Raw genomic sequence first — 25115 nt, forward strand, 5'->3', positions numbered from 1 at the left:
GAGAAGTCTACATAAATAAATCTAATATAGAATACTTAAGCGCAAGGAAATTATTAATTCCAGTTTCAGTTGAATCATTCTCACATCTGCCTATATCAGGGGTGGGTTCCTGCCAGTTCTAACCTCTTCTATTTTTCCACAAATCTACAGTGCCGTTTAGAACCGGTTCCAGCTCCCTCCCCCCGCCCGTCCGTACATCATCAAGATGAAGAGCGAGAGGAGGAATTCTGGGAGTTGAAGTCCACTAGTCTTAAAGCTGTCAAGTTTGAACACCCCTGGGATTTTTTTTCTAAAGGGTTAGGGGTGTGAGGGTCTTGTAACTTGACAGCTTTAAGACTTGCACATTTCAATGCCAGAATTCCTGAGCCAACATGACTGGAGGAGGAATTCTGGGAAGACTTAAAGCTGTCAAGTTTGAACACTCCTGGGGTTTTTTTTCCAAAGGATTAGGGGTGCAAGGGTCTTGTAACTTGACGGCTTTAAGACTTGCGTGCTTCAAATGCCAGAGTTCCTGAGCCAACATTTTGGTTGCAAAGCAAGAGCATTGTTAAGTGAGTTTCACCACATTTTACAAGTTGGCCACGCCCACCCAGTCACATGGCTGGAAAGCCACTCCCACCCAGTCACATGGCCGGCAAGCCACTCCCACCCGGTCACATGGCCAGCAAGCCACTCCGACAAAGCAGGCTACACCTACAGAAGAAGTTCTAAAAAAATTTGAAACCCACCACTGCCCTATATCTCTTATCAGTGGGTATGGCAATGATAAAGAAAGATAAATGTGTTGCTATATCAAGTATCTTAGAATATTACAGTTTTGATAAAGTACTGTAGCACAGCACTTTTTTTTTGAAGCTAAAATTCAAAGAAATAATGCCTCCTTTCCTGTTGTTTGATTTTAAAGCAAGCATTATTCTCCAAAAATCTAATTTATGGATTTAGACCTTAGGGCAGTGATGGCGAACCTATGGCACGTGTGCCACAGGTGGCACGTGGAGCCATTTGTCAGTGTACGCGAGGCGCTGCCCTGTCAGCTGGCCAGCGCACATGTGCGCGCTGGCCAGCTGAGTTCACCTTTTTAAAAGCCATTTTTTGCCTTCCCCAGGCTCCAGAGGCTTTATTGGAGCCTGGGGAGGGTGAAAAGAGCCTCCCCCACCCTCCCAGAGGGCCTCTTCCAGTTTGCTCGGAGGATCCTTTTGAGAGCTGTGAAGGCTTCAGGGAAGCCCCCGGACGATCCCTGACACCTTTGGAGCACTTAAAACGACCCTCCGAGCAACCCGGAAGTCACTTCCAGTTTGCTCGGAGGATCCTTTTGAGCGCTCCAAAGGCTTCAGGGAAGCCTCCGGACAGTCCCTGAAGCCTTCGGAGCGCTCAAAGGATCCTCCGAGCCAACCGGAAGTGACTTCCAAGTTGCTCGGAGGGTCGTTTTAAGCGCTCCGAAGGCGTCAGGGAAGCCTCCGGACGGTCCCTGACGTCTGGGGAGGCGGGAGAGGCTCTTTTTGCCCTCCCCAGGCTCCTATAAAGCCTCTGGAGCCTGGGGAGGGCGAAAAAAGCATGTAAAATGGGGGGGCATTGTGCGCACATGCGCACTGGGGGGTCACGCATTGCATTATGGGTGCAGCACACCCACACACAACCCCCCTGCGCTCCCCCCACTTGTGGCACGCGAGCCAAAAAAGGTTCACCATGGCTGCCTTAAGGTTTTTTTTTCCCCTCTTCCCTTTAGGATAATGTGACTTAATCTGCTTATTCTCTCACTTTTCTCAAGAAACAGCAACACAATTTTATTCATTTTGTGTGGGAATTTTCAGCCCCATTGTTCATGTCAAAGATGACACCTGCAACTCAAACAGATCTTTATTCACACCACCACTGATTGGCCAATAAAAACCTTACAATGAAAATTTGACTGAGCCGTGCAGAGTTCTGCATGTACTGTAGCTTTTGTAATTCATACTAGAAAATACTTTTTCATTCTTTCAGTGCTTTATGATTTCTGAGCCCCTGTTATGAATTTAATATTTTATTTATTTTTGTATTTATGTTACTTATATCCCACAGTTATTATTTTTTACAAATAACTCAAAGTGGTGAACATATCCAATACACCTTCCTCTTCCTATTTTCCACACAACCGTAAGAGGTGAGATGGGCTGAGAGAAAACGAATGGCCCCAAGGTCACCCAGTTGGCTTTCATGGCTAAGGCAGGAGTAGAATTCACTTATCTCTAACTGTCAAACCTGGTGCCTTAACCACTAGACCAAAGCTAAAAGAGAAATATATATTTTTCTAGTCAAGTATATATTGGTGCTTTCACATAATTATTCTTTGTCAAAAATGTAGTCACAAATGTTCAGAATTTGTCTTACAAAAGTCAACTATTTTCTGTATTTTTTTAAGAATGGATTTTTTTTTTCATTGTAGTTGTTGTAATGCTTAGGCTACAAAATCCCTAATGAATGTATACAGTTAAAAGCTTGATCAGTTTAGAAAAGATTTTAGCATCTGGGGCTTTTCTCTGTGTACCTGAACTTGAGTGTCAATCTGCTACCAACTAAACTTAAACTATGTTTCAATTCCCATAAAAAAGTACTTAAGAGAAATAATTAATAAGTCTCATGTTAGAATACAGAATTGTTTTAGGGAAACAAAATATGGTTTGCACATATGGAGAACTCAAATCAAAAGATGGATTATTTGATGAAAAAAGCATGTTCTTATATGAGCAACATTTGCTACAGTAAAAAATAACACTTCATCTTTAAACGGCGTGGGCTACATCTATATAAAGCCAAAATATTGTTCTTTGGCCAATATCATTCATGTATTAAAAAGAACTTCTGAATATGCAAAAAGGCTTATATCAAAGGATTGTAACATTTACAGACTCGAGATCAATTTGAGCAAGTGGGATTTGTAGCACTGATTTTAAAGAACCATTTTTTAGATATTCAAGAAGTGGAAGATAATCTTGGATGCCATTTAGTTCCACTACTTCTTAGGATTATCAAAAAACAGACATTCTATCCAAAGCTGTATTTTTCAACTTTCCTTAATTTAATTCTCTTCTAACTGACTTGTGTGCTCACCATAAGAAGCAACCACAAGAAGCAGTCAAAACGATATAAGGCATCCTGTGGATCCATCTTAGAATACTCTCTTATACTTACCTTCCTCACTGACACCTTAAAGACCAAATAAACTAAGGAACTTCTTCCATTTTATGTGTTCCTCTAACCCAGAAGCATTGATAATTGCCTTAAATTTCTAGGCCAACCTGATGTCTTCCACAATTGGTGATGACAAATATTCAGTGTGTTCATAATAGACAGTACCTCTTTTACATACAACACAAATATTCTAAGTTGTTACAATTTTTAGTGTTGAGCTTTTGTTCTTGTAATATTACATTTTTCTTTAAAAAAAACAATAATTTGCCTATTCATGTTTTGTGGGTGCTCCAGTTGTTTCCGGGTTCTTTCCATCATTCTGGATCTTATCAAAGATATGTTTCAGGTCTAAACTACGGGTGAGTATGTCAAGTAGAACCTCATCTTTCTGTACTCCATCTATGAATTCTTCAAGAGACAAATCACCTATAGAAACAAACAAGAAAATTTGGTTCATGTAGCGCCTGCTGAAGTGACTCAGAGCTGATTTTGTGAACAATACAATACATGGATATCCAGTTAGTACTAACTACATCATCTCCTAATGCTTAATTCTGGTCACTTTTTGGGGAGAAAAACGCATAGCCTTTTCTTATGCTTTTGACAAATACAAAATTCCCATTTCTGTAAGGACATTAAAAAGTTTGATGGACTAACCAACCAAATTCAAATCCACCAACAATTGCCAAGGAATCTGTAGAGGAATTTAGAATTGACCTTGGAGGTAGAAAAAAAATGAACAAAAGATTACGTTTCTTCAATCTTGAGAAAGAGGAGAACATGAGAAAGAAACTCAAAGCAACCCTACCTTGATTGTATATGGTATAAGATGGGACAGGGAGAAACCTGGACAGCTTTCAAGATTCTGTTATCCTATCTTACAACAAAACAAGCATTCCTGGAATCCCTGCCATGCCCGTTTCTTGATCTAGCCTGCATCAAAGGCTGACATCAGACTATAAAGCCTGTCCAAGTTTCTCTTTGTGGATAGATGCAAGACTCAAAACTGAAGCAGATGGCTGGATGGATGGGATGGGCATATTGGTTTCATTCCGCTTTCCATTTTCTTACTTTTGCATAAGAAAATGCAGGCTTCAGCTTGTAAATAATTCCTCTGCTTCTGATCTTAAGTAACTGGAAGACCTTAACTTTAACTTTTATTTAATTTATAAACCGCGCCCTCTCCCAGAAGGGACTCGGTTTCTGGACCTCAATATTTAGCTGGTTTTAACTTTAACTTTCTCTTCTTGATGTGCACTTTGAGCATTTCCCATTGACAATTAATGCTTCATTTTTGAGACTAATTTGAAGTGGTGGTGGGTGCAATAAAATAGACTTCAAGGAGGTAGAATTATTAACAGTTTAGCTAGATTCAGTTAAGTTTATCTAGCCATTCTGAACATTGGCAAATTGTCAGTTTTAACCTTTTTCCTACTCAGATATCATTATATACTATTGGATTGCATCAAACTAGTAATATCTCAGCGTAGATAGAAAAGTTTCTTACCATCTCCATTTACATCAATTTTATTGAACACCATATCTGTGAATTCCTCAGCTGACATGACTTCTTGACATGGATTAATGGTGCGAATGGCCTGGAAATAAATATATAAATATATCAAACATCTAAAAAAGTCCACATTCAGTTTCCCTACCTGTGAACAATTTGAATATGTATGACTTTTTAAAAAGAAGAAAATCAACAAATTCTCACATAAATGCTGTATTTTCCAATAGGAATTACGGTACAAATTAATTTGTGATTTTAAAATGTGAAGATCAGATGATATTTTTATATATTTGTTAGTTCTAATCCACCCAGTTTTTCTCTATATATGCATCGACCCAGACTTTTTTGTATTACAGTTTCTCCCCTCATTTTCCTGTACATAAGTAGTAGACATATATCGCACATATAGTATGGGTGAAACTTAAAATTTTTTGCATCTTACTTGTCAAAGACAATGTCTGGATATATCAGCCAGACATAATGAAAAGCACAATTGACTGAAGAAAAGATTGAAGAAAATAATTTACCTTAATGATGTTTAACAACTCATCTCTGTCAATACAGCCATTCCCATCGACATCATACAGCTTGAAGTACCACTTTAATTTCTGTTCCACTTTCCCTTTCAGAACCAAGCTTAGAGCTGCCACATACTCCATAAAATCAATGTATCCATCCTATTGAAGAGCAAAAAGTGACATATTCATTAATTTAAGTAAGCTAGAGTTGTACTTACAACTACAGCTTTTATAAGTGTATTTTTGAACTTGTGCTTTATCGTTATGATTATTGCTGATGTTGCAGTTATCATCTAATGTATTTGTCCTCTTGAGCTTGAAAGCTATTATTCAGAAATTATATTTTCCCCCTTTTCTACTGATTATTTTGCTTAAGGTGAAACATTCTTGTTTTAGAGTGAAAGTTAAAAGATCAGACGAGTGTATTTTGTGAAGAGTACAATTTGTGATTATTTCTATGATAACATAACCAGAAAGGAACTTCTCTGCTAAAAACTGCCCCATGCACTTGTATAATAACATTGTTATAAGTAATCATAAAAGTAGATAGTACTACATGGGGAAATGTTCAAACACATGATGTTTTAACATTAATTTCAACTGTTAACATTCAGTCATGATGAAGAAAGAAAATAAATATGGCACTTTTTCAGTCTGCCTTATTGGTCTTCAACTCTTTGCACATTTTCTTAAGATAATGGTATGGTATTAACTAGTAATAATTTGATGGTCCATTGATGTTCATTGGCTTTATGAGGTCAAACAAGGTTTTCAGGGAAGAGATAGTACATTGTACCCACTGAGTTTAGGAGTAATTAAGACCACAAACTAAAAAGTCATCTTGCACATTTCCTAAATGGGCCAATATAAATTAATTAGCCCTATAAATTAATTTAGGAAAGAACAGATTAGGAAAGGAGAGGCAAACTCACATTCATCTGTAATGGTGTCCAAAGGAGGTGAAAAATGGTATCACAATCTTGGCACACCACGGACAACTCTGTATACAGGACTCATTTTTACATGAATATTTATATAGGCTAGATTTGCCCATTTGCTACTTGTTTGATCCATTGCGTAGTGAACCCAACCAAAGCTCCACGTTAATTTTGATTTCTTTGTCCATTATTACCAAATTTTGGGATTGTATCAGAGCATTGCTTATATGATAGCATTTAATAAAAGTACTAACAAAAGCTGGGATTTCAGCTTAAAAATCTTGCACATAAACAATCAGCACATAAACAAATACTTGGATATACACACATAGTCAATGAATGATAATGATGTAACTTAGTGCAGTAAATGAAACATCTACAAACAAACTATGTCAGAAAGCATCAAGAATTCCACATTCAACATGAATTACAGATATTCTCTTCTATTGAATATATGTCTGCTTAACTGCCTTTGATTATACCATAATTTTTAAAAACAGTTTATATTTTAGGACCCTTGAATTGTCCAAATTGGAACCATATCTTCCAATGTCTTACAAAGTTATTTCTGTTAGAGAAGAATTACTATCATTAACTTTTCTTCTATAGGACATCTATTTTGCCTGATCTCCCATGATCAAGCGTATGTGCTACATCTACATTCCCATGATGACATTCACATGAATTTAGCATGTCACTAAATTAAGGTGCTTTTTATTTTGCATTTTACTCTTCCTAGCCAATGTTTCAGTGGAATCTATGCATTACAGCTAGGAACTCCTTGAATCTCCTAGAAAAGATTTTGCACACTTCAATCTATTTTGCTTTGACCCAGAGGCACATGAGGGCAAACTGCTCAAGTGCAAAGCTGACCAACAAGAAAGCCCAGCCTGCTTCTTTAATGTCAACAAACAATTCCATATTTGCATGCTTTCCCTAAGAAAGAGCTATTCTCCTCAAAGTTCCCCACAGAATTCTGCATCTGGTTCCCTACCATTGTCCGCAGTCAACAGTTGAGCTTCATAATATGACAGTCAAAATCCGGTCCTTTTGGACCTAAACCATCCCGAAGAGACGGTGATAGAGAAGAGCATGTCCTGCTGATCTCAGGGTCATCGCAAAGTTCCTGATCGATCCAGGAGAAAGCTCTTTTTGCCGCCTACAAGAGAAGCAGCCATTTTTAAGCTGCAAACGTTGGGACAGACCCCTGAATCGAAGCTCAGCATGAGAGAGAGTGTGTCGGAATTGGTGAGATAAATTTTACTTTCAGAGAACACTCAAAAAGATTTAGAGTAAAGTTAAAATTGAAGACAGAAGAGAGCAAGCAGCGGATTAGCCTGAATTAAAACTATTGTGTTATCTTTTTTTCTTTAATTTTGTTTCTTTTTTATGGATGAAATTTTTACAAATGCCTCTTACTTTTTAAATTGGACTGGTCTCTTTTTCCCTCCTTCTATTTTTTCTCACTTTTTGTATTTGTGGATTAAGGATTCCTTTCTTATCTTTCTTCAACGTACAGCAAGATTGTCCTTTTTAACCATTTTTTTCTTAACCCAAAGTAAGTTTAAAGAGAGAGCTAAAAGCAGAGGAAAAAGAAGCAACACTGCCATCTAGAGGCTGGAGGCTTAGAAATATTGTTGTTGTTTTTTTACTTGATGAATATCGCATGCTTCAAGGCTTCAGAATTTGCTTATTGAAGAATAGTGGGAAGAGTACAGTTTGTTTACACAGGCGCTCTTCTGGAATATTATCAGTAGCTGGACTGCAGTAATGAGAAAGCCTTGACTTGAAAGATTATAGTGAATTTATTTGAAACCTAGTAAAAGGCCTTGGATGTCCTAGTAGCAATGTTTACAACCTGGAAAAATGGCGCAATATGAAGAAGGAGAGGAAATAACTTTGCAAAAAATTGTGCTAGAAATTCAAAAAATCCTAATATGCACAGAAAGAATTGAAAAGTATCTAGGGATTATAGAACAAAGAACAGAAAAAATGGAGGGAAGAGTTGAGGATATTGATGAAATAATGATGAAACTTGAAGATAGAGCTCAAAAATATGAACAAAGTGACAAGAAAATTGTTGATACTGACAACAAACCGAGAGTGGATGGAAATGATACGTATGGAATACTGAAAGGAGAGCTAGATGAACTGGATCTCTATCTCATGCTTCAAAACATAGATGAAGAAAGGGGAGAAAACTTGGCAGATACAATGAGAGTATCTTTGGCAGAAGCACTAGTGATAACCAAAGGCAAGCTGATGAAAGGAACAGATGGAGGGTTTCGACAAAATATGCAATGAACAACAAGTTGCCAAGAGAAGTTCACATAAGACTTATCAAGAAAATACCTAGAATACAGATTTTACAAATGGCAAGAGATATTGGACTGCACTACTACTGGAAGGATACAGGATGATGAAATGAAATGTCACAATAAAATTAAGTTAAATTTAGTTAAACTTTGAGTATTATGTATAAGACAAAGTAATAATAATTATAGTCATATAAATGATTAATAATGATAATAATGCATTATATATACTAGATTGATATATGGAATTTTATATAAGGTCTTTTTATATGAGGACCATGGAGATGATGTGGAAAAGCCTTTTTTTTTAATAAAAGATAAACAATTCTATATAAAATAGAATACAAAGATGTAACACCATTGAATGAATCCAGGATGATGTAATGGAATGTCGTAATATAAATTTACTTTAAATTTAGTATGCTTCACATGAAAAGGATGTAATAATAGCTATATGCAATGAATGTTTAATAATAATGATGATGATAATAATAATAATAATAATAATAATAATAATAATAATAATAATAATAATAGTATGCATATATATTAGTTTGATGATCTGACCAATGGAATGTGCGAAAATGAGTAAGTTGACATATGAAATTAGAGAACAAGAAGATAAAGAATTTTATAGGACATGGGATCTATTTAATTAGTGATTAGCTTAAAAAAATGATATGAATTGAAAATTTATTAGAAAATGTTACTGTGTTTCCCTGAAAATAAGACCCTGTCTTATTTTCTTTTGACCCCCGAAATAAGCGCTTGGCCTTATTTTCGGGGAGGTTTTATTATTTTTGAGGTGCAGGAGGCGGCAAGCATGGTCACCTTGTGGCTGCTGCTGTGTTGCAGTATTTTGGGGGAGGGCTTATTTTCAGGGGAGGGCTTATTTTAGCGCATGCGCTCAAAAGCCCAATTGGACTTATTATCCAGGGAGGTCTTATTTTCGGGAAAACAGGGTACCAACACCAAAATAATAGAATGATTTAAAATATATATAAAAACACTTATTATTGGACATGTTGAAGATGATGTAACGAATTATTATAATATAAATGAACCCATATTTAGAATATCTTGTTTAAAATGAAGAAATAATAGTGACAGTCAAACAAATGAAGTACTATAATAATAATGTATACAAATATACTTGATTGACAATATGTGACTTTATATAAAATTTAAGGGATGACTACCGAAAGGCTGCACAAAAACCTTGTAACCAATCGACACACTGTACGGAATGGAAGATATGTTTTATGTCTTTGTCTGTTTTTGTTTGTTTAAAAAAATATATTAAAAAAACATGACAGTCAAAATCATGACCTTCATAAGTTAACTCCATTCTGGACTGTTGGACCTATAGTACCCTCAAATTCCCAGCCAGAATTTTTACCTTTCTCTTATGGAAATCTGATTCAGTGTTATTATTTTATATTTGCACAACTACTAATGACAGACATTTTTAATACTTGCCACATTGAAATTATTTGGATACAAAAAGGGTTAAGTATTTCGAGACTAATCTAAAAAAGTAAATAATACAAGAGAAAAACTTGAGTAACTTTATGTTGGGTAGAAGGAAATTACAATGAAAATCATTCTATTCCATTTCTACTTATGAATCTTTTAATGAGATGATTCTAAGCTTCTGAAGACTAGGCTTCTTCTTTTAAATCCCCATCTAATCAAAAAATAATTAATTTAGCCACTGTAACAAATATTTTTTAAAAGATATACCATGGTTTATTTCTATAACACAATCATAAAAACAATTTGAAACATGACATAGGAAGTGTATGCAGAATTAATGCTGACAAAATGCTTTTGTTCTTGAGTTAAAACTAGTCATTACAGTTAATTTTCAAAGAAACAAACCTATCAGCCAAAGTAGAAAATGAATCAATGTGCATAAATTATTTCATTGACCATTGCATAATAGATCTGTATATATCACTTGCTTGTCAGCACAAGCAAAAATCTTGAGGCACATTAAAAATTAATAAATAATTCTGGCATCATGTTTCATATATTATACTTACCCCCAATTATATCATCTAATAAATGTGTGTGGCTTTTAAAAGAACCACAATACTCCATATGGCTATCTTGATCAGATCAACATTTCTAAGTCTTCTGCAACTTAAATGTTCTCTCTCCCTCTATACACACAAACACACACACACACATGGGCAAATACAGAATACTGTATGCAATAATAATTATTTATTAAACGTGTAAGCGTAAACTCTCAATGAATCTGGGAAGCTGTAAGTATTATATTAAATCACTTACCTTATTAAAATCAAATGTCTCAAACATTTGTTCAATATATTCGTTTGATGATGGACTCAGATTTTTCAATCCAAAAAACTGTTTAAACTCATGTAGAGTCAATTGTCCAGAGGGACACTCTGTCATAAATTTCTTGTACCACTGGTGGCACTCTGTGGCACTCAATTCTTCAACAGATTTGCCATCCATATTCCCCATATTTAAAGCTAAACAGGGAACAGTGAGGTATTCTAAATGTTTTTCCCTCTTTATTAAATATTCATATGGAAGAGATAGCTCAAAGAAAAACTAATGAAGTAGAAAAGAGTACAGAAGCTGTTAAAAATAAACTTCTTTAATGAGGGAAGGTGAAGAAGCTCTTTGAGAGTTTTAAAATAGTGACAGCTTCTTCAAAGCAGCTTCTGATGTTTAAAGACTTAACACTAAATAGCCAATGAGAGAAAAGTCCTGTGATGGGTTACTAGTGTCATAGAAAATTGAGACCAAAAATAGAACAATGTAAAATGAGAGACTAGTGGATTATAAGGTACAGGAAAAGTTGAAAATGGCTACAACCATAACTTTGAAAATAGCTTAATAATATATAATCCACTTTTGATTATGTCAGATATGATTATGACAAAACAAGAGTTTGTGAAAACAATTATGTTGTCTTTCAAAGTTCCTATTACTTTCTTTGAATTAAACAATTTGAAAGGGCCATTCAATTTGAAAGCAGGCCCATTCAAATAAGCTTATGCCATGCCCTCAACTGAGTTCTAATGCTCATTGCCCAATAGACACAGTGCAAGAAACAATCCACTGGGTTGTATTGAATAACTATACAATGAGGATGAAATAAATAAAACAAACTAAGTAGCATGTTACACATAACCATGTCTTCTGCTGAGGTTTGCCTATTGCATCACATAGTAATGACAAGGCTAAGGAAAGAAATGGTTAATTACTTTCTTCAGGTACTAAGTATATAATAATAAGCATACTGTATCTGCCCTTGTGGCAACTTTCTTCTTTAGTTATTTTTAACTAAAAGCCCTAAAGTTCTGTGCAGACAGTGGCTGCTCAAGGGTATAAGTAAATTGAACCGGGAAATGTGGGTATGTGTTTAAGCTCCTTTCTACAGATTTTTGCATTGCAAAGGATTCTCTAAGCACATTCAGCTAACTCTTGGGAGCTCTGATGATCCAGTAATTAAGAGGTAGGCCTGCCATCATAGGAGCTCTGAATAGAGCAAATATAGAGTTCTTTACAGAATTTCAAACACTTACTAGACAAGCAGATAAGCGAAGACACAGGGCAGAGTCTTTACAGATACATCTATATCTTTTCTTTTTCTTTTTGTGACTTTGAGTTAGTATTGACTCCTGGAAAGTGCCTGCAGTCTTGGCAAGGTTTTTCACAAGTAGTTCACTTCTTCTTTTCTAGAGTAGGGAGTGTAATTGGGCAAGTAATTCAACTTGTCCATGCCTAAAGTGGGACTATAACTCATAGCCTTCAGGTTTTCCCTGATGCCTTAATCCCTACCCCATACTGGCATTCCATATCCATGACTACCAAGGCAATTTAGATCTCCCATATAACACCTCTCAATTTAGTACTCCCATATAACACCTCTCCTGCGCGAGCTGCACTGGCTACCTGTGGCTTTTCGGGTGCGTTTCAAGGTGTTGATTATCACCTTTAAAGCGCTCCATGGCACAGGACCTAGCTATCTGCGGGATCGCATCCTACCCCATACATCCCTGCGACCAATTCGCTCTCACAGGGAGGGACTCTTCCGGGTGCCATCCACTAGGCAATGCCAGTGGGCGGCGCCCAGGAGTAGGGCCTTCTCTGTGATGGGCCCGACCCTCTGGAATGACCTCCCCCCCGACATCAGAACTATTACCGATCTCCGCTCCTTCCGCAAGAAACTCAAGACCCACCTGTTCCAATTAGCTGGCCTGGCCCAATCGTAGTTTTAACTTTCAATCCTCCTGGCCGGCATTTTAAATTTTAAGGGGTTGCCCTTTTAACCTGTTTTAATTTTTAGTATCACTGTACAGACCCTATATTTAATTTGTTTTAATAAGGGGTATTTAATATTGTTATTGTATATACGGTTTTAGCTTTTGTCTGTACACCGCCCCGAGTCCCCTCGGGGAGAGGGGGCGGTCTATAAATTTAATAAAATAAAAAATAAAAAAAATCTACTTATAGACAGATCAACTGCAGGTGTTTATGGTTATTAGTATGTCTGCATACTCTTTGCTTCCTCAACAAATTATCAGTGTTGTTTGTTTCAGATTCCTTTTCCAATTTCTACTTCTTTGTTATATAGTAATTAACCTGAATGTGAATTAACTGTATAAGCTGTTATCAAGGTATCATCTTGAGTAGGAAATTATGTTGTCAGACTATATGCTTCATGCTTCTTGTTCAAAAGTTTCCAATACATATATGTCAGGGGTGTCATACTCATGTCATCGCAGCGGCATCATGTGACATATCAGGACTTTTTCCCTCTTTACTAAACCAGGCACATGACACATCCAGCTCATGGGCTGGGAGTTTGACAGCCCTGATATATGTGAATGAAAATAAAATGAAAATAATCTGTGAGAATATTCTGTTTTATCTTGAACACATTTTTCAGCCTTGCATACATTGCTTCACATTTCATCATTTTCATATATAACTCTCTATGTGTGTGTGTTGTGAATATATTCAGAGACTATAATGCTTTCATATCAATTGTTTTACTAAATTTCTGAACCAGCTCTTTCAAAACACATACAAAGCCAGATACTTTTAATAGGTCTTGTAAGAATTCATATACCATATTTTTCAGAGTATAAGATGCACCTTTTTTCCTCAAAAAAGAAGGTAAAAATCTGGGTGCGTCTTATACACTGAATACCACATTTTTTGGCCTCCTGAAACCCTGCCCCCTTTGCAAAAATGGCCATGCATAGACTTTAGGAGGCTTCCAGAGTGCTCCTGGGGGCTGGGGAGGGCAAAAATGAGCAAAAAATGGCCATTTTTTGCTTATTTTTGCTATGCATGCTCTTTTTTGGACAAAAAAATGGGCCCATTTCTGCAAAAAATGGGTCTTTTGCTCATTTTTGCCCCTCCCAGCCCCCAGAAGCACTCTACAAGCTTCCTAAAGGCTATGCATGCCCTTTTTTTGTGAAGGAGGTCTGTAGAGTGCAAAAACCATTTTTTAATTTGCCTCTTTAAAATCTTGGTGTGTTTTATACTCCGGTGTGTCTTATACTCCAAAAACTACAGAAATCCCGTGCTTCCCAAACCTTTTCTTTCATTACCCAAAACCCACTTATCAGAAAATCCTTTTCACTGCTTATCAGAAAGTCCTTATTTAAATGTATTGTTGCGATTGAATTTGTGTGTTGTTACTTAAAGAAAAAACACCTTTATTTAATTTTGGGTAATTTACTCAGGTTTGGGAAGCAATGATGTAACCCAATTACAAGTTGGCCTTGTAATTTTTACATCTATCCTACAGGTGACTATCCTTAATTATTAGATTCTGAATATCTATGTGAATGTTACACACATGTTAAAGAGAGTATTGTGGGGTTTTTTCATTGTAATATCTGGAACTATGCTTGGCTATAAAAACAAATCGGAAATTGCTTTGGCTTTAGTTCTCCCTATTTCTCTGGAAATAATAAATAGAAGTAGTAAACAAAGCAACAGAGAGAAAAGTATCTGCTCATTTGATCTTCATTTTGGTGCTTTTCTGACTGGTGGGAGATCTACAGCTGTAGATGTTTCAAAGCCAGAGTAAGGCGGCTTTGATATCTTTCTTGTAGAACTTGAGTTATTCCATCATGGTTGGTTCCAGAAGCTCTTGCTGTAAGGCAGAACTCTGTTTTTTTTTTTAATTTGAAGCTCCCACAGCATCTCTTTTTAGATATGCTTGGAGGATGACAGAGTTCAGATTTTGAATCAGAATGCTGCTAGGAAAGTCTCAGGAGAAACACAAGGCTGTTTCAGACTTTTTTGCTTTCTGAAGCCACACCTGGCTTTTTCTGCACAATAGTTCTCCATTTTGGAATATTTACTCTCTCGATATCCATGACTTTCCTTCGGTGGTCAGTGTCTCGACAATACCGATAGCCACAGGTTGGTTTTTGTAAAGTGTAAAATGGATTGTAGGAATTGGAATAATTAGGGTTATAGAAGGCAAAGCTAAGATTCTCGGGCTTAAATCCTCCTGAATATATGACCTGAGGGTAATATTCAGAAATTAAAGCCTGCTCCATCTTGTAACCCAGAGCTGCAGGACATTTCTTTTGGGGTTTCAGTGCAAGATCTGATGACTTGAGCAAAGCTTCAGTCCCTTTCTTCTCCTGTGCCATCTTGCAAGGCTTGACTTCAGACCTTGTCTTCATGGATTAACTTGGTCTATAAAGAGAAAAGCCAAGGGGAGGGGGGACAGATTTACTCTCCCTTTTATACAACAAGCAAGAGTAGCAGCATTTGGCCAGTTGATTGTCCCCAAATTCAGAGCCACATTATAATTGTGCAACACAATCCTGTGAACATTTGTGTTAGCCTGAATCCATAGCAAGGGGGATGTTAACGATATCAAGCCACCCACCAGCCAACTCTTTCCCCAAAGATTTTTAAAACCCATTTCTCCCCTAATGGAGTATTTTCAATCTGAAACAAATGGATTAAAAGTAACCGTGGCTAGGAAGAAAAAGAAAAGGTGGGTGGTAAAACCCACTTTCAGATGTAAAATAAAGCTGAGATTTCCATCCATAAAGACACTATCCAGTAGCTTGTATTCTGCTATGACAGAAACAAAAAGGCCATCTTTTTCTACAGGCATCTCTATGTCTACAAGCACTATAGTTTTTTTTTAAATTTTAAAGTAACTTCCTCCTATCCTATCTTTCCCATTAATTTTGAAAAGGTTTTCCGTTGCAGAAGAGGCCATGCAGTCGTGCTCCCTTACTGGAAAAAACAACAGTGAGTCAAACCCTTCCCAGAACAACAATAAACAATCTATCCCCCCAAGCTTGCCTTTAGCTTTTGGCTTTTATTGCAAAGTAACAGATAGGTGAAAAGATGCCCAGCAGCTCAGCAGTTCCAGGCAGAATGTAAAAGATTGAAAGTAAGAATCGATGTCTTCAGAGGATATGGTCAAAACAAGTCAAGATGACAGCCGTGATACATGACTGAATCGCTGCTTGTTTTTGTGTTGCACATATAATGCCCAGGAAACTGTTCAGAGCTGCAATCACACTGTCACAGTTGCATTTTGACTTTTTTTGGCCATACCCCGCAACATCCCTTGTAGGAATTTTCAGAAAAATGCAGCAGCTTGTCCAGATCATACATTATTTCTTTCTGCTCTCTATTGGCTCCCTTGCAATTTGAAGCTACAAACACCAAAACTCTTAGGAGGCCTAGAGAAAAACCAGGATTCTTCCAAACAAAAAGGAAAGGTTGTCTTTTTTTTCAGCAGTTTCCACAGAGGAGCTGTCAGTCTTCTCTCCTGCTTCAAGAACCCTTAGCTCATTTGTGAGAAGTATGATAAGAAATAATAATAAAACACAGAGGGGAAAGACCTCGCAAGATGGGACATGAAGAGAAGGGGCTATTTGCCGAGAAAATCAAAAACTGAAGCAAGTAAAAAAATAATCAAGGAGACAATCTGGACAAAGACTTTTCCATGGAGGAGCCTAAGGGTCATCCAGCAGCTCTTCTCTTTTTAAGCCCATCTGACTTTAGGCCATTTCAGCTTGCAGGTCCTGACGTTTGTCAAACAGATGTTGGGCTTTCCCTACATTAAATCTGCAAGACGACACAGGGAAAGAGAATTCCTAGTATTTTTATGAAAATATTGCATTCTATTTGAGCTTTTCTGTGTCCTGTTAATATACACATCCCATAAACTGGGAAACATTGCTTTAAAGCACTGCTGTGCTGTGGGGATCCCTGGGATCCTGTTACCATCATGTCTTTCTGGACCATCTCAGTATATGCACCACTGGAGCAAGTCAAGTTGAGCCTGTGGTTTAGCGCTGGGCCATGTGTGTGTTCTTCTGCCCCTCTCTAGTAGTAATATCTATAATTTATACATTTATAAATTGACAAAATACAAAATATAAAGCAAGGATTTGGAGCATACTGAACAATTACTTCCAGCCTTTCTCAATAGCTTGATCTTTCTTGACACTCACTATGTGCTTTTTCCAATGCTGGGAAAGTTCTTGTCACCTATGGCAGAAAACCATGCTGTCTTGACATTTGCTGTCCCTATTGTCAATCCTTAGCCTGCACATATTGCCTTCGCTCCCACTCATTGCCAATCTCCTGATTTTTTTCCCACCGATTTTACACATCTTTGCAAGTTGTTAGAATAAAGGGGGGAGGAAATATTTTCACACTGGTTCAATTGAGAATGACCTAAGGAGACCTTATTCATGGACCTCAGAAGGCAATGTCATGGGATTCGGCAGGAAAAAAGATGGGGCCAGGAGAAGTTTATGTCAGAGGAGGTGCAAGGAGAAAAAGAGCCAACATTTATTTGCTTATGCAAACTCTCTGCATCTCTACTTCTTTATTTTCTTCTGATGGGCTAGACAAGGAGAAATGAGCAGATAGTTATTATCTGCCTCAGACTGCAGGAAAGGCGATGCATAATCAGATTGTTTGAAATATACACACGTGTGTGTGTATGTGTGTGTGTGTGTGTGTGTGTGTGTGTACACTGGTCTTGTTATATTTGGGTCTTTTCCCATGTAAGATTGAGATTGTCTTGGCAATATTTCGGCGAGGTCTCACTCGCCATCTTCAGGCTGATATTTTGGGCTTAAAGCGTGGTCGGAGCTGCCGTCTTTCTATAAATCTTGGGGAGGGGGGGAATGGAGTGCTGGCTTTGTTTCAGTAAGTGGATTGATTGGCTGTGTGGATGTATCATGATTGGTAGATAGGTGCTGATTGGTGCTGGCTGTGTGTCCGTTGTTTTGTGTTGTAACAGCCTGGGTGGTGGGTAGGGCTCATTTGTTGACTAGGGCTGGGTTCCAGAAGTCTGGTAGGTGGGAGGTATTGTCATGTTTATTCATGTTGTGGGGTGGTTCTCTATTTCGATAGCTTCCATAATTATTCTCTTGCTGAAGTGTTCAGTTTTGCAGATTAATTTGGTTCCTTCAAAATTAATTTCATGTCCTGTAGTTTTAAGGTGCTGCAAAAAGGGAGAAAGTTTTTTTTCTTTTTTTCTTACTGAGCAGAACACAAGAACGCGGAAAAAACTTTTGTTTGTCTGTCTTTCAGCTCACTCCAGACCATCCAGGCAGAAAACCATATTTTTAATGTTGTCTATGTTATATTTGTGTTGTATTTGTGCTGATAAATAAATAAAGGGAGACTAGTATAGATCTATTTCAAGCTATTTAGCTCTCATCAGCTAGCCATACCCTTCCTGGGATTTGAACCTGGGCTGTATTACATATTAGGCAGATGTATTAGCCACTAAGCCACAGGCTCTCCTCCTTTATCAGCTAAGCCAGGGAAATAGGTATGTATTGTGTCACAACCCCTGGTATGCCCAAATATCAGAGGGAACACACGGTTTCCCTTTGTCTGTCTTTCGGATCACTCCAGGAGACCATCCAGGCAGAAAACCATATTTTTAATGTTGCCTTTGTTATATTTGTGTTGTATTTGGCTTTAGATGATAGATAGATAGATAGATAGATAGATAGATAGATAGATAGATAGATAGATAGATGGTTGAAGGGCAGTTTAAAGAGAAAATATATTAATTTTAAAAATGGAAAAATGTCAAAAACTTTAGTTAGGTGATTTCAAGTGGTCTAAGTCAGAGTTGTCTAAGCTTTCCAGCTTTGTGGACTTGCCAGAGGGGAAGGGGGGGAGGGGATGGTTCTGCATGAGCCACGGATGAGCGTGCATATGTGTGCATCCCCACTTCCATGAGTAGTGGACAAGTGTGCCCACCACCAGCCTAAATGGAGCTGTGCGCACACATGCCTGCCACTCATGCAAAAACACATGCGCGCACACTCGGCCTCCACTTCCAGAGCCCAGTTGTGAAAGGCTTAAGGTCCAGTAGTGGTTTGTGGCTTTGGGGTTGGGGACCCCTATTCTAAGTGGGTTTTTTTTAAAAAGGCAATGAAAATAATTTACAATCAGTTATCATTCAATTTATGAAAACCAATAACAGGAGTCAATAAGATTGCAACGCAGCTTTCTTTAAACCAGAAGTGAATCTTTGCTAGTTCTGCCTTTGTTTCAACCAGAGTTTTGATACTTTTGCATGATAGCTATTTTTATTTTTATATAATTGGATAATTCCAAATAAAATATTTTATTCTCCAACCTGTCTCTCTTGTAATGGTTACATTCCTAGAGACTATTGAATGAAAAATAATTTATTCAGTAGTTAATAAAACTGTTTATTTGTGCATTCTAAACATGGCTGGCCCTTGACATTATTTTAAAATCTTATTAATGGTTTTCTACTTTCCATGACGCTCTCAGCTTGTTAGGCTGCACTAATTCAACTCTCTAAATCTAGTTCTATCCACTAAGGTACAAAGCCATTAATCCTCTAACAAGGGAAATTACATAACACAGCAGTAAAACCCTATGCAGCCAAGTAAATAGAGCAAGATAGCCTGGTTTTGTTTGAGTGTTTTATGTTTAGCAAAAATACATCTTTCATCAGCCACCCTTCACAGGAAAAGACTGTTGTTGTTGTTAAATAAAAGTTTTAAAGAACACAGATGTTCTTTTTAAAGAAGCAGCTCAGTTTTAATAGCATTAACAGTCTAAATGCAGATTAATATAGTGCAGGCCACTGTTTCTCAATCTCAGCAACTTCAAGGTGTGTGGACTTCAACTTCCAGAATCTTCCCAGTTCTGAGAGTTGAAGTCTACACATCGTTAAGTTGCTGAGATTGAGAAGCACTGGTGTAACTATACTATAAGACCACTATACACTGAGCTGTAGCACATTATACTGTAAGACAGTACATTAGTACACCCCCAAACCCTGGTCCAAGGACTGGCACCAGTCTGCAGCATGCCAGAAACCAGGCCACACAAACAAAGTCCCATCTGTGGGATGCAGGCAGTACACGAAACCATGCTCACCTCTCCAGTCCTCAGAAAAACCTGTCTCCCTGTAACCAGTCCCTGGTGCCCAAAAGGTTGGGGGCCGCTGCAGTACATGATACATTTCCAAGTGAAATCAATCTATGGAGTCAAGAAGTCCCCATCCCTTTTCATAGCCTATAGGTTCTACTCCAAATGGTACTGACTACAACACTTTAAAATTGGTGGGAAATAAAGCTATAGAGTAGCCCCCAGGAGAACTTGTCATTCCAGTTTGATAAAATAGTTTTCTTTGATGAGCTGTTGAGCATTTCTTTGACCTTAGCAAAGATATTTTCAGAGCCAAGGTCACACTCCTCTGCATCAATTGGCCAACTTACCTTGCAAAGTCTGGCCCAAAGCCACTGCTACTGAGCAATGAAGATGGGAGCTGCTTTGCTTCCCAGAGGAGCACTGCAGAGATGCTGCTTTCAAATTTTTAACCTGGTTCTTAAGTGAATTCTGGCTTCCCCAGTGACTTTGTTTGTCAGAAGGTCGCAAAAGGTGGTCTCATGACTATAAGATACTGTAACCATCATAAATATGAGCCAGTTGCCAAGCATCCGACTTTTGATCACAGGACCATAGGGACGCTGCAATGGTGATAAGTGTGAATGTTCAATAAATGAACTGTAATATGTCAAGGACCACCTGTATTCTGTTAGGTAAAGGTAACGGTTCCCATTGCACATATGTGTTAGTGGTTCCCAACTCTAAAGGGCGGTGCTCATCTCCATTTCTAATCCGAAGAGCAGCGCTGTCCGAAGATGTCTCTGTGGACATGTGGCCAGCATGACTAAACACTGAAGGTGCAAGGAGCACGGTTACCTTCCCACCAAAGGTGGTCCCTATTTTTCTACTTGCATTTATAGATGCTTTCAAACTGCTAGGTTGGCAGAAGCTGGAACAAGTAACGGGAGCTTGCGGAGCTAGGGATTCAAACCACTGAACTGCCGACCTTCTGATCAACAAGCTCAGCGTCTTAGCCACTGAGCCACCATGTCCCGCATTCTGTTAACAGATCCTTTAGCATGAAGAACCTCGATTCTAGTACTCTGCTATTACACTTTTGTGTCTAGTTAGCCACCTTTCCACAATCTGGTGCCTGGGTCTTAACATGTGGAGGACAGTAGGAAAAATGATTTTTAACTGGATAACTGGATGGGATGGATAGGTTTTGACACAGCTGCTCTGTGAACTAGCTTTCCCGTTTACTGCTTCTCATTTTGAATAGCAGACCATTGTTTTATTATTCAATCCAGACACTTTTGACAAAGGAAGGTTTTCTCCAGGTCACATTGTCAAAATCTGCAATGGAATTTTGCAGCACATCCACGAGTTATGCACCCTGGATTCCTTGGATCCTGAACAAAAGGGGTTATGATGAAATGAGGGATTCCCTTCCTCGGGCTCCGCCCCGTCCTCTAAAGCCCAGCCGGCTCGTACCTTCGAGGGAATCCCTCCTTTCGGGTTCCCCTTTGGCGTCGTCACGCTGCAATTCTTCTCCACGTGAGCACCGCGCCCCTCCTCCTCCTCCTCCTCTTCCAGTTTTTCCTAAGCTCCTGGAAAAATGCGGCCGGCAGAGAGGAGGGAATAGGTGGGCGTTGCTGCCGGACACATGATGACCTGAACCGTCCAGTGCCACTTCTTGGCTGCAGCTGTGGATGGAGCCGCGCCACGCCTCCCGTTCCAGACCTGGGTCATTGTGACTGGGGAAAGGCGTCAGCTGGCGAGGTAGAGCTGGATTGTTCCTGCAAAGGGAAGCTCAGCGGCTGGGAGTTGCTGGGTTCCCGCCGCACTCGCAGGAAAGTCAAGAAGCAATTTAGACTTCAAAGGAAAACAAACGCCTTTCCTGTTTAGGAGCAGCCCATCCTCTACTGGGCCAGAAGCGAAGGCCACGCCAGACAGAATCAGAAAGCAGTTAAACAATCGCCCCGCACTCGCTCAGCGCTATTGTTTAGAAGATTCTAGATTCTGAAGCCGAGCCCTTGTTTCTAGAGCCAAGGAATTGGGGGCTCTCCCTTGTCCTCCCTTCCCCGCCGCTTTGGCCCTAAACGGTGTCGGGAAAGCAGTAGCAATGGTCTGGTATGACAAGCCGGGCCCTACTAACATAATATTAAGAGTCACTATTTTTGGAGTACTATTTGGATAGTGGAAACTAATCAAGGAGAGAAGCAACTTAGAACTGAGGAGAAACTTTCTGACAGTTAGAACAATTAATCAGTGGAACAGCTTGCCTCCAGAAGTTGTGAATGCCCCAACACTGGAAGTCTTTAAGAAGATGTTGGATAGCCATTTGTCTGAAATGGTATAGGGTTTCCTGCCTAGGCAGGGGGTTGGACTAGAAGACCTCCAAGATCCCTTCCAACTCTACTATTGTATTGTATTGTATTATTGTATTATTTTATAAATGAAGACATTGTTGTGTGTGTGTGTGTGCGCGGGCCTCGCCTAGAGTCTCTGTGGTGAGCTGAGCCGGGACAGAAATAGCTTACAGAAAACAAACAGATATTTTAATATTCTCCTTCTCTAGCAAAAAGGCAAGTGCAGAAACCTAATCTGGTGTCTTTCTTTGCATGCCTTGCAATTATTCACCTCTCCCCCCCCCCCTTTCCAAATCTTATCAATCATAATTTCTTTGGCTACATTTGAAAGAATCACTTTGAAAGGAGATGGGCAGCAAATGGATCTTATAGATAAATTTTAGAGAAGTCATGATGTCAAATGAATTAGCCACATTTGTCTATTTGACACTTTCTGGCTGCTCTTTCAGGCATTATTTTTGGGGTGATCAAGCTAGTTGAGAGACGGAACCTATCAGAACAATAATAGATGCTCTTCTGTGCTTTTGTCCTGCTTACCAGAGTTTTATCAGTGTTTGAGGGATGAGAAGTTTTGTTGTTCTGCCACCTATTGGGTGCAAACCTTGACCCTAATTAGGACTCAGAAGCAGTGGTGAAATTGATTTTTTTTAGTACCTGTTCTGTGGGGGTGGCTTGGTGGCAGGGCCGGATTTTCCTATAGGCTAACTAGGCTTCAACCTAGGGCCTCAAGATCAAGAGGGGCCTTTTATTTTTATTTATTATCCGTGCCACATTTTTTATAAAGGTTAGTACCAATTACAACATGTTTCATTTAATATATTGATATATATCACAGTAATGATGTATTTTATTATCTCTCATGTAATTTACAAACTTAAAAATGGGAGGTGAAAGGGCCCCATAAGTGGAATAGCCTAGGGCCTCTTTTCATCTAAATCTGGCCCTGCTTGGTGGGCTTGGCAGGGGAAGGATACTGCAAAATCTCCATTCCCACCCCACTTCAGGGGAAGTTTACTGCAAAATCCCCATTCCCTCCTGACTCCTGGGGGAAGCATATTGCAAAATCTCCATTCCCACCCCACTGTGAGGCCAGCCACAGGTGGTGTTTTGCTGGTTCTCCGAACTACTCAAAATTTTCGCTACCGGTTCTCCAGAACCTGTCAGAACCTGCTGAATTTCACCCCTACTCAGAAGATATGATTGGCCAAAGTCCCCTAGCTGGATTCCATGCCTAATAGAGGTCCAGCATCTGGACCTCCACATTCCTCGTCCAGCACCTTGAGACGTTGTTTCTTAGTCTTAGCAACTTTAAGATGTGTGGACTTCAACTTTCAGAATTCCATGCTGTCTGGGGGATTCTGGGAGCTGAACTCCATGTGCATTAAAATTGCCATGGTTGAGGAACACTTCGGTAATTACCACACCACACTGCCTGTCTCAGAGCAACAATCCGTAAGCTTCGAGAAATTTTCAGTTAAGAAATTGCTAGTGACCTGAGAGATGAATTAATGGGCAATGTAACTTAACACAACTGTATTAAACGGGTACAAATAGATATTTGGCAACCATAAATAACACATGAACTTAGCTTGTGAAAACAAAAAGGGTGAGAAAGAAACTCAAGATCATCTCGCCTTGGCTGTATTTGTTGTAGAAAGAAGAGACAGAAGGGGACACACTGCCAGGATTTCACGATTCTGTTACTAAAACCTGTCTCAATAAAGTATTTTCTGGTATTTCTTGTGATATCTCCTTCCTGACCCGGCCTACCTCACCTGAATTCCTCTAGGCACAGGTAGACTGTAGCTATTAGCAGCCATACTGCTGAGGAATCCTGGAAACTGATCTATTAAGAGGCAAAAATATATTTTTATAGTTTTCATAACCTTATATAGTAATTATTTATCATAATTTATATGCGATTATCCATTAATCTGGCTGCCAGAAAGTTTACATAAACTTAAAGAAGGGTAAAACTACAAGCTTGCCTCTGAGTTTGTCTCCCCACAATGCACAATTAAAAAATCTTGTGCATAAATGCGTGATTGTGGATGTAATGGCATATCAATCAGCTTGTTCCTGCTTAGTTGTCTGTGACAGCTTATCATTCTTTAAAATCTTTTCAAAGGGACTACACCCTTCTCAGGCATGCATCATTTAATGTTTATGCATAGCTGAGTTTCATGTGAGTTAGCGGCATGAATAATTTGTGTCATGTCATAACAGATACTTACAGGAAAGGGAGTGCTGTGATTTTATTATATAACCTCCCTGCTGTATTTTTTATCCAATAAGCACATAATTGTCATCACGGCATATTCATCGTTGAACATATTCAGATCTGTGAATATGTACAAGTGTCTGTGGATAATTTGAACTATTGTCTTCACGAATCAAAGGGCTCTCTGATTTCCAAGGTAATTATTTACAGACCCAGAGATACCATGTCATAATGACTTTGCTTTAATCTTCCTACCCCGCCCCTTTAAAAAATGTATTTTTCTCTAACTATGTTCCACTACTAAAATGCTGAGCATGGTGCAGGACTACCTCCAAGCTCATCTTGTGTTCTTCCTTTCCCATAACATCACTACACTTAACATTTATCACATAATGTCATCATAATATCACTCTTCAATTTCTTTCTTACCAATTATCATGGATGAAATGAATTCTAATGTTGCAGCTAACAGGGCAAATTCTCAGGCCTTGCAGGCTGTTCAGCTCTTTCTAGTGAAGTAACAATGAATCTTATTTATTTTAGGGCGTTTCCATTTCGAGGAATCATGAAAAGTACATATGAAGCTCCCTTTTTCCAACTTGTTAAAGCAGCTTTTTAGATGCCATTCTTGGTGGTATCCACTGACATTTGCATGCAGATCAGCTTCAATTTGCTGAGAATGCAA

At 38.6% G+C, this 25115-nt stretch overlaps 1 protein-coding gene across 2 annotated transcripts; it reads right to left on the reverse strand.

Annotated features, from left to right (window-relative positions):
* Positions 1-1709: 1709 nt before the first annotated feature.
* LOC309388833 (guanylyl cyclase-activating protein 1-like) lies at positions 1710-23911 on the reverse strand. 2 transcript variants are annotated; one of them, XM_081946514.1, is made up of 5 exons: positions 21332-23911; positions 14821-15163; positions 5212-5361; positions 4679-4769; positions 1710-3597 (listed from the first exon to the last, which is right to left on the reverse strand). In XM_081946514.1, exons 2-5 carry the CDS (start codon positions 15148-15150, stop codon positions 3440-3442), a joined length of 729 nt encoding a protein of 242 aa, XP_081802640.1. In that variant the 5' UTR covers positions 15151-15163; positions 21332-23911; the 3' UTR covers positions 1710-3439. The 2 variants fall into 2 exon arrangements, with proteins under 2 accessions (XP_081802640.1, XP_081802641.1); XM_081946515.1 differs by lacking the exons at positions 14821-15163; positions 21332-23911 and adding an exon at positions 10754-12311.
* Positions 23912-25115: the final 1204 nt, after the last annotated feature.

Source organism: Natrix helvetica, assembly GCF_964273705.1.
Source record: "Natrix helvetica genome assembly, chromosome: 3".
NCBI lineage: Eukaryota > Metazoa > Chordata > Lepidosauria > Squamata > Natricidae > Natrix > Natrix helvetica.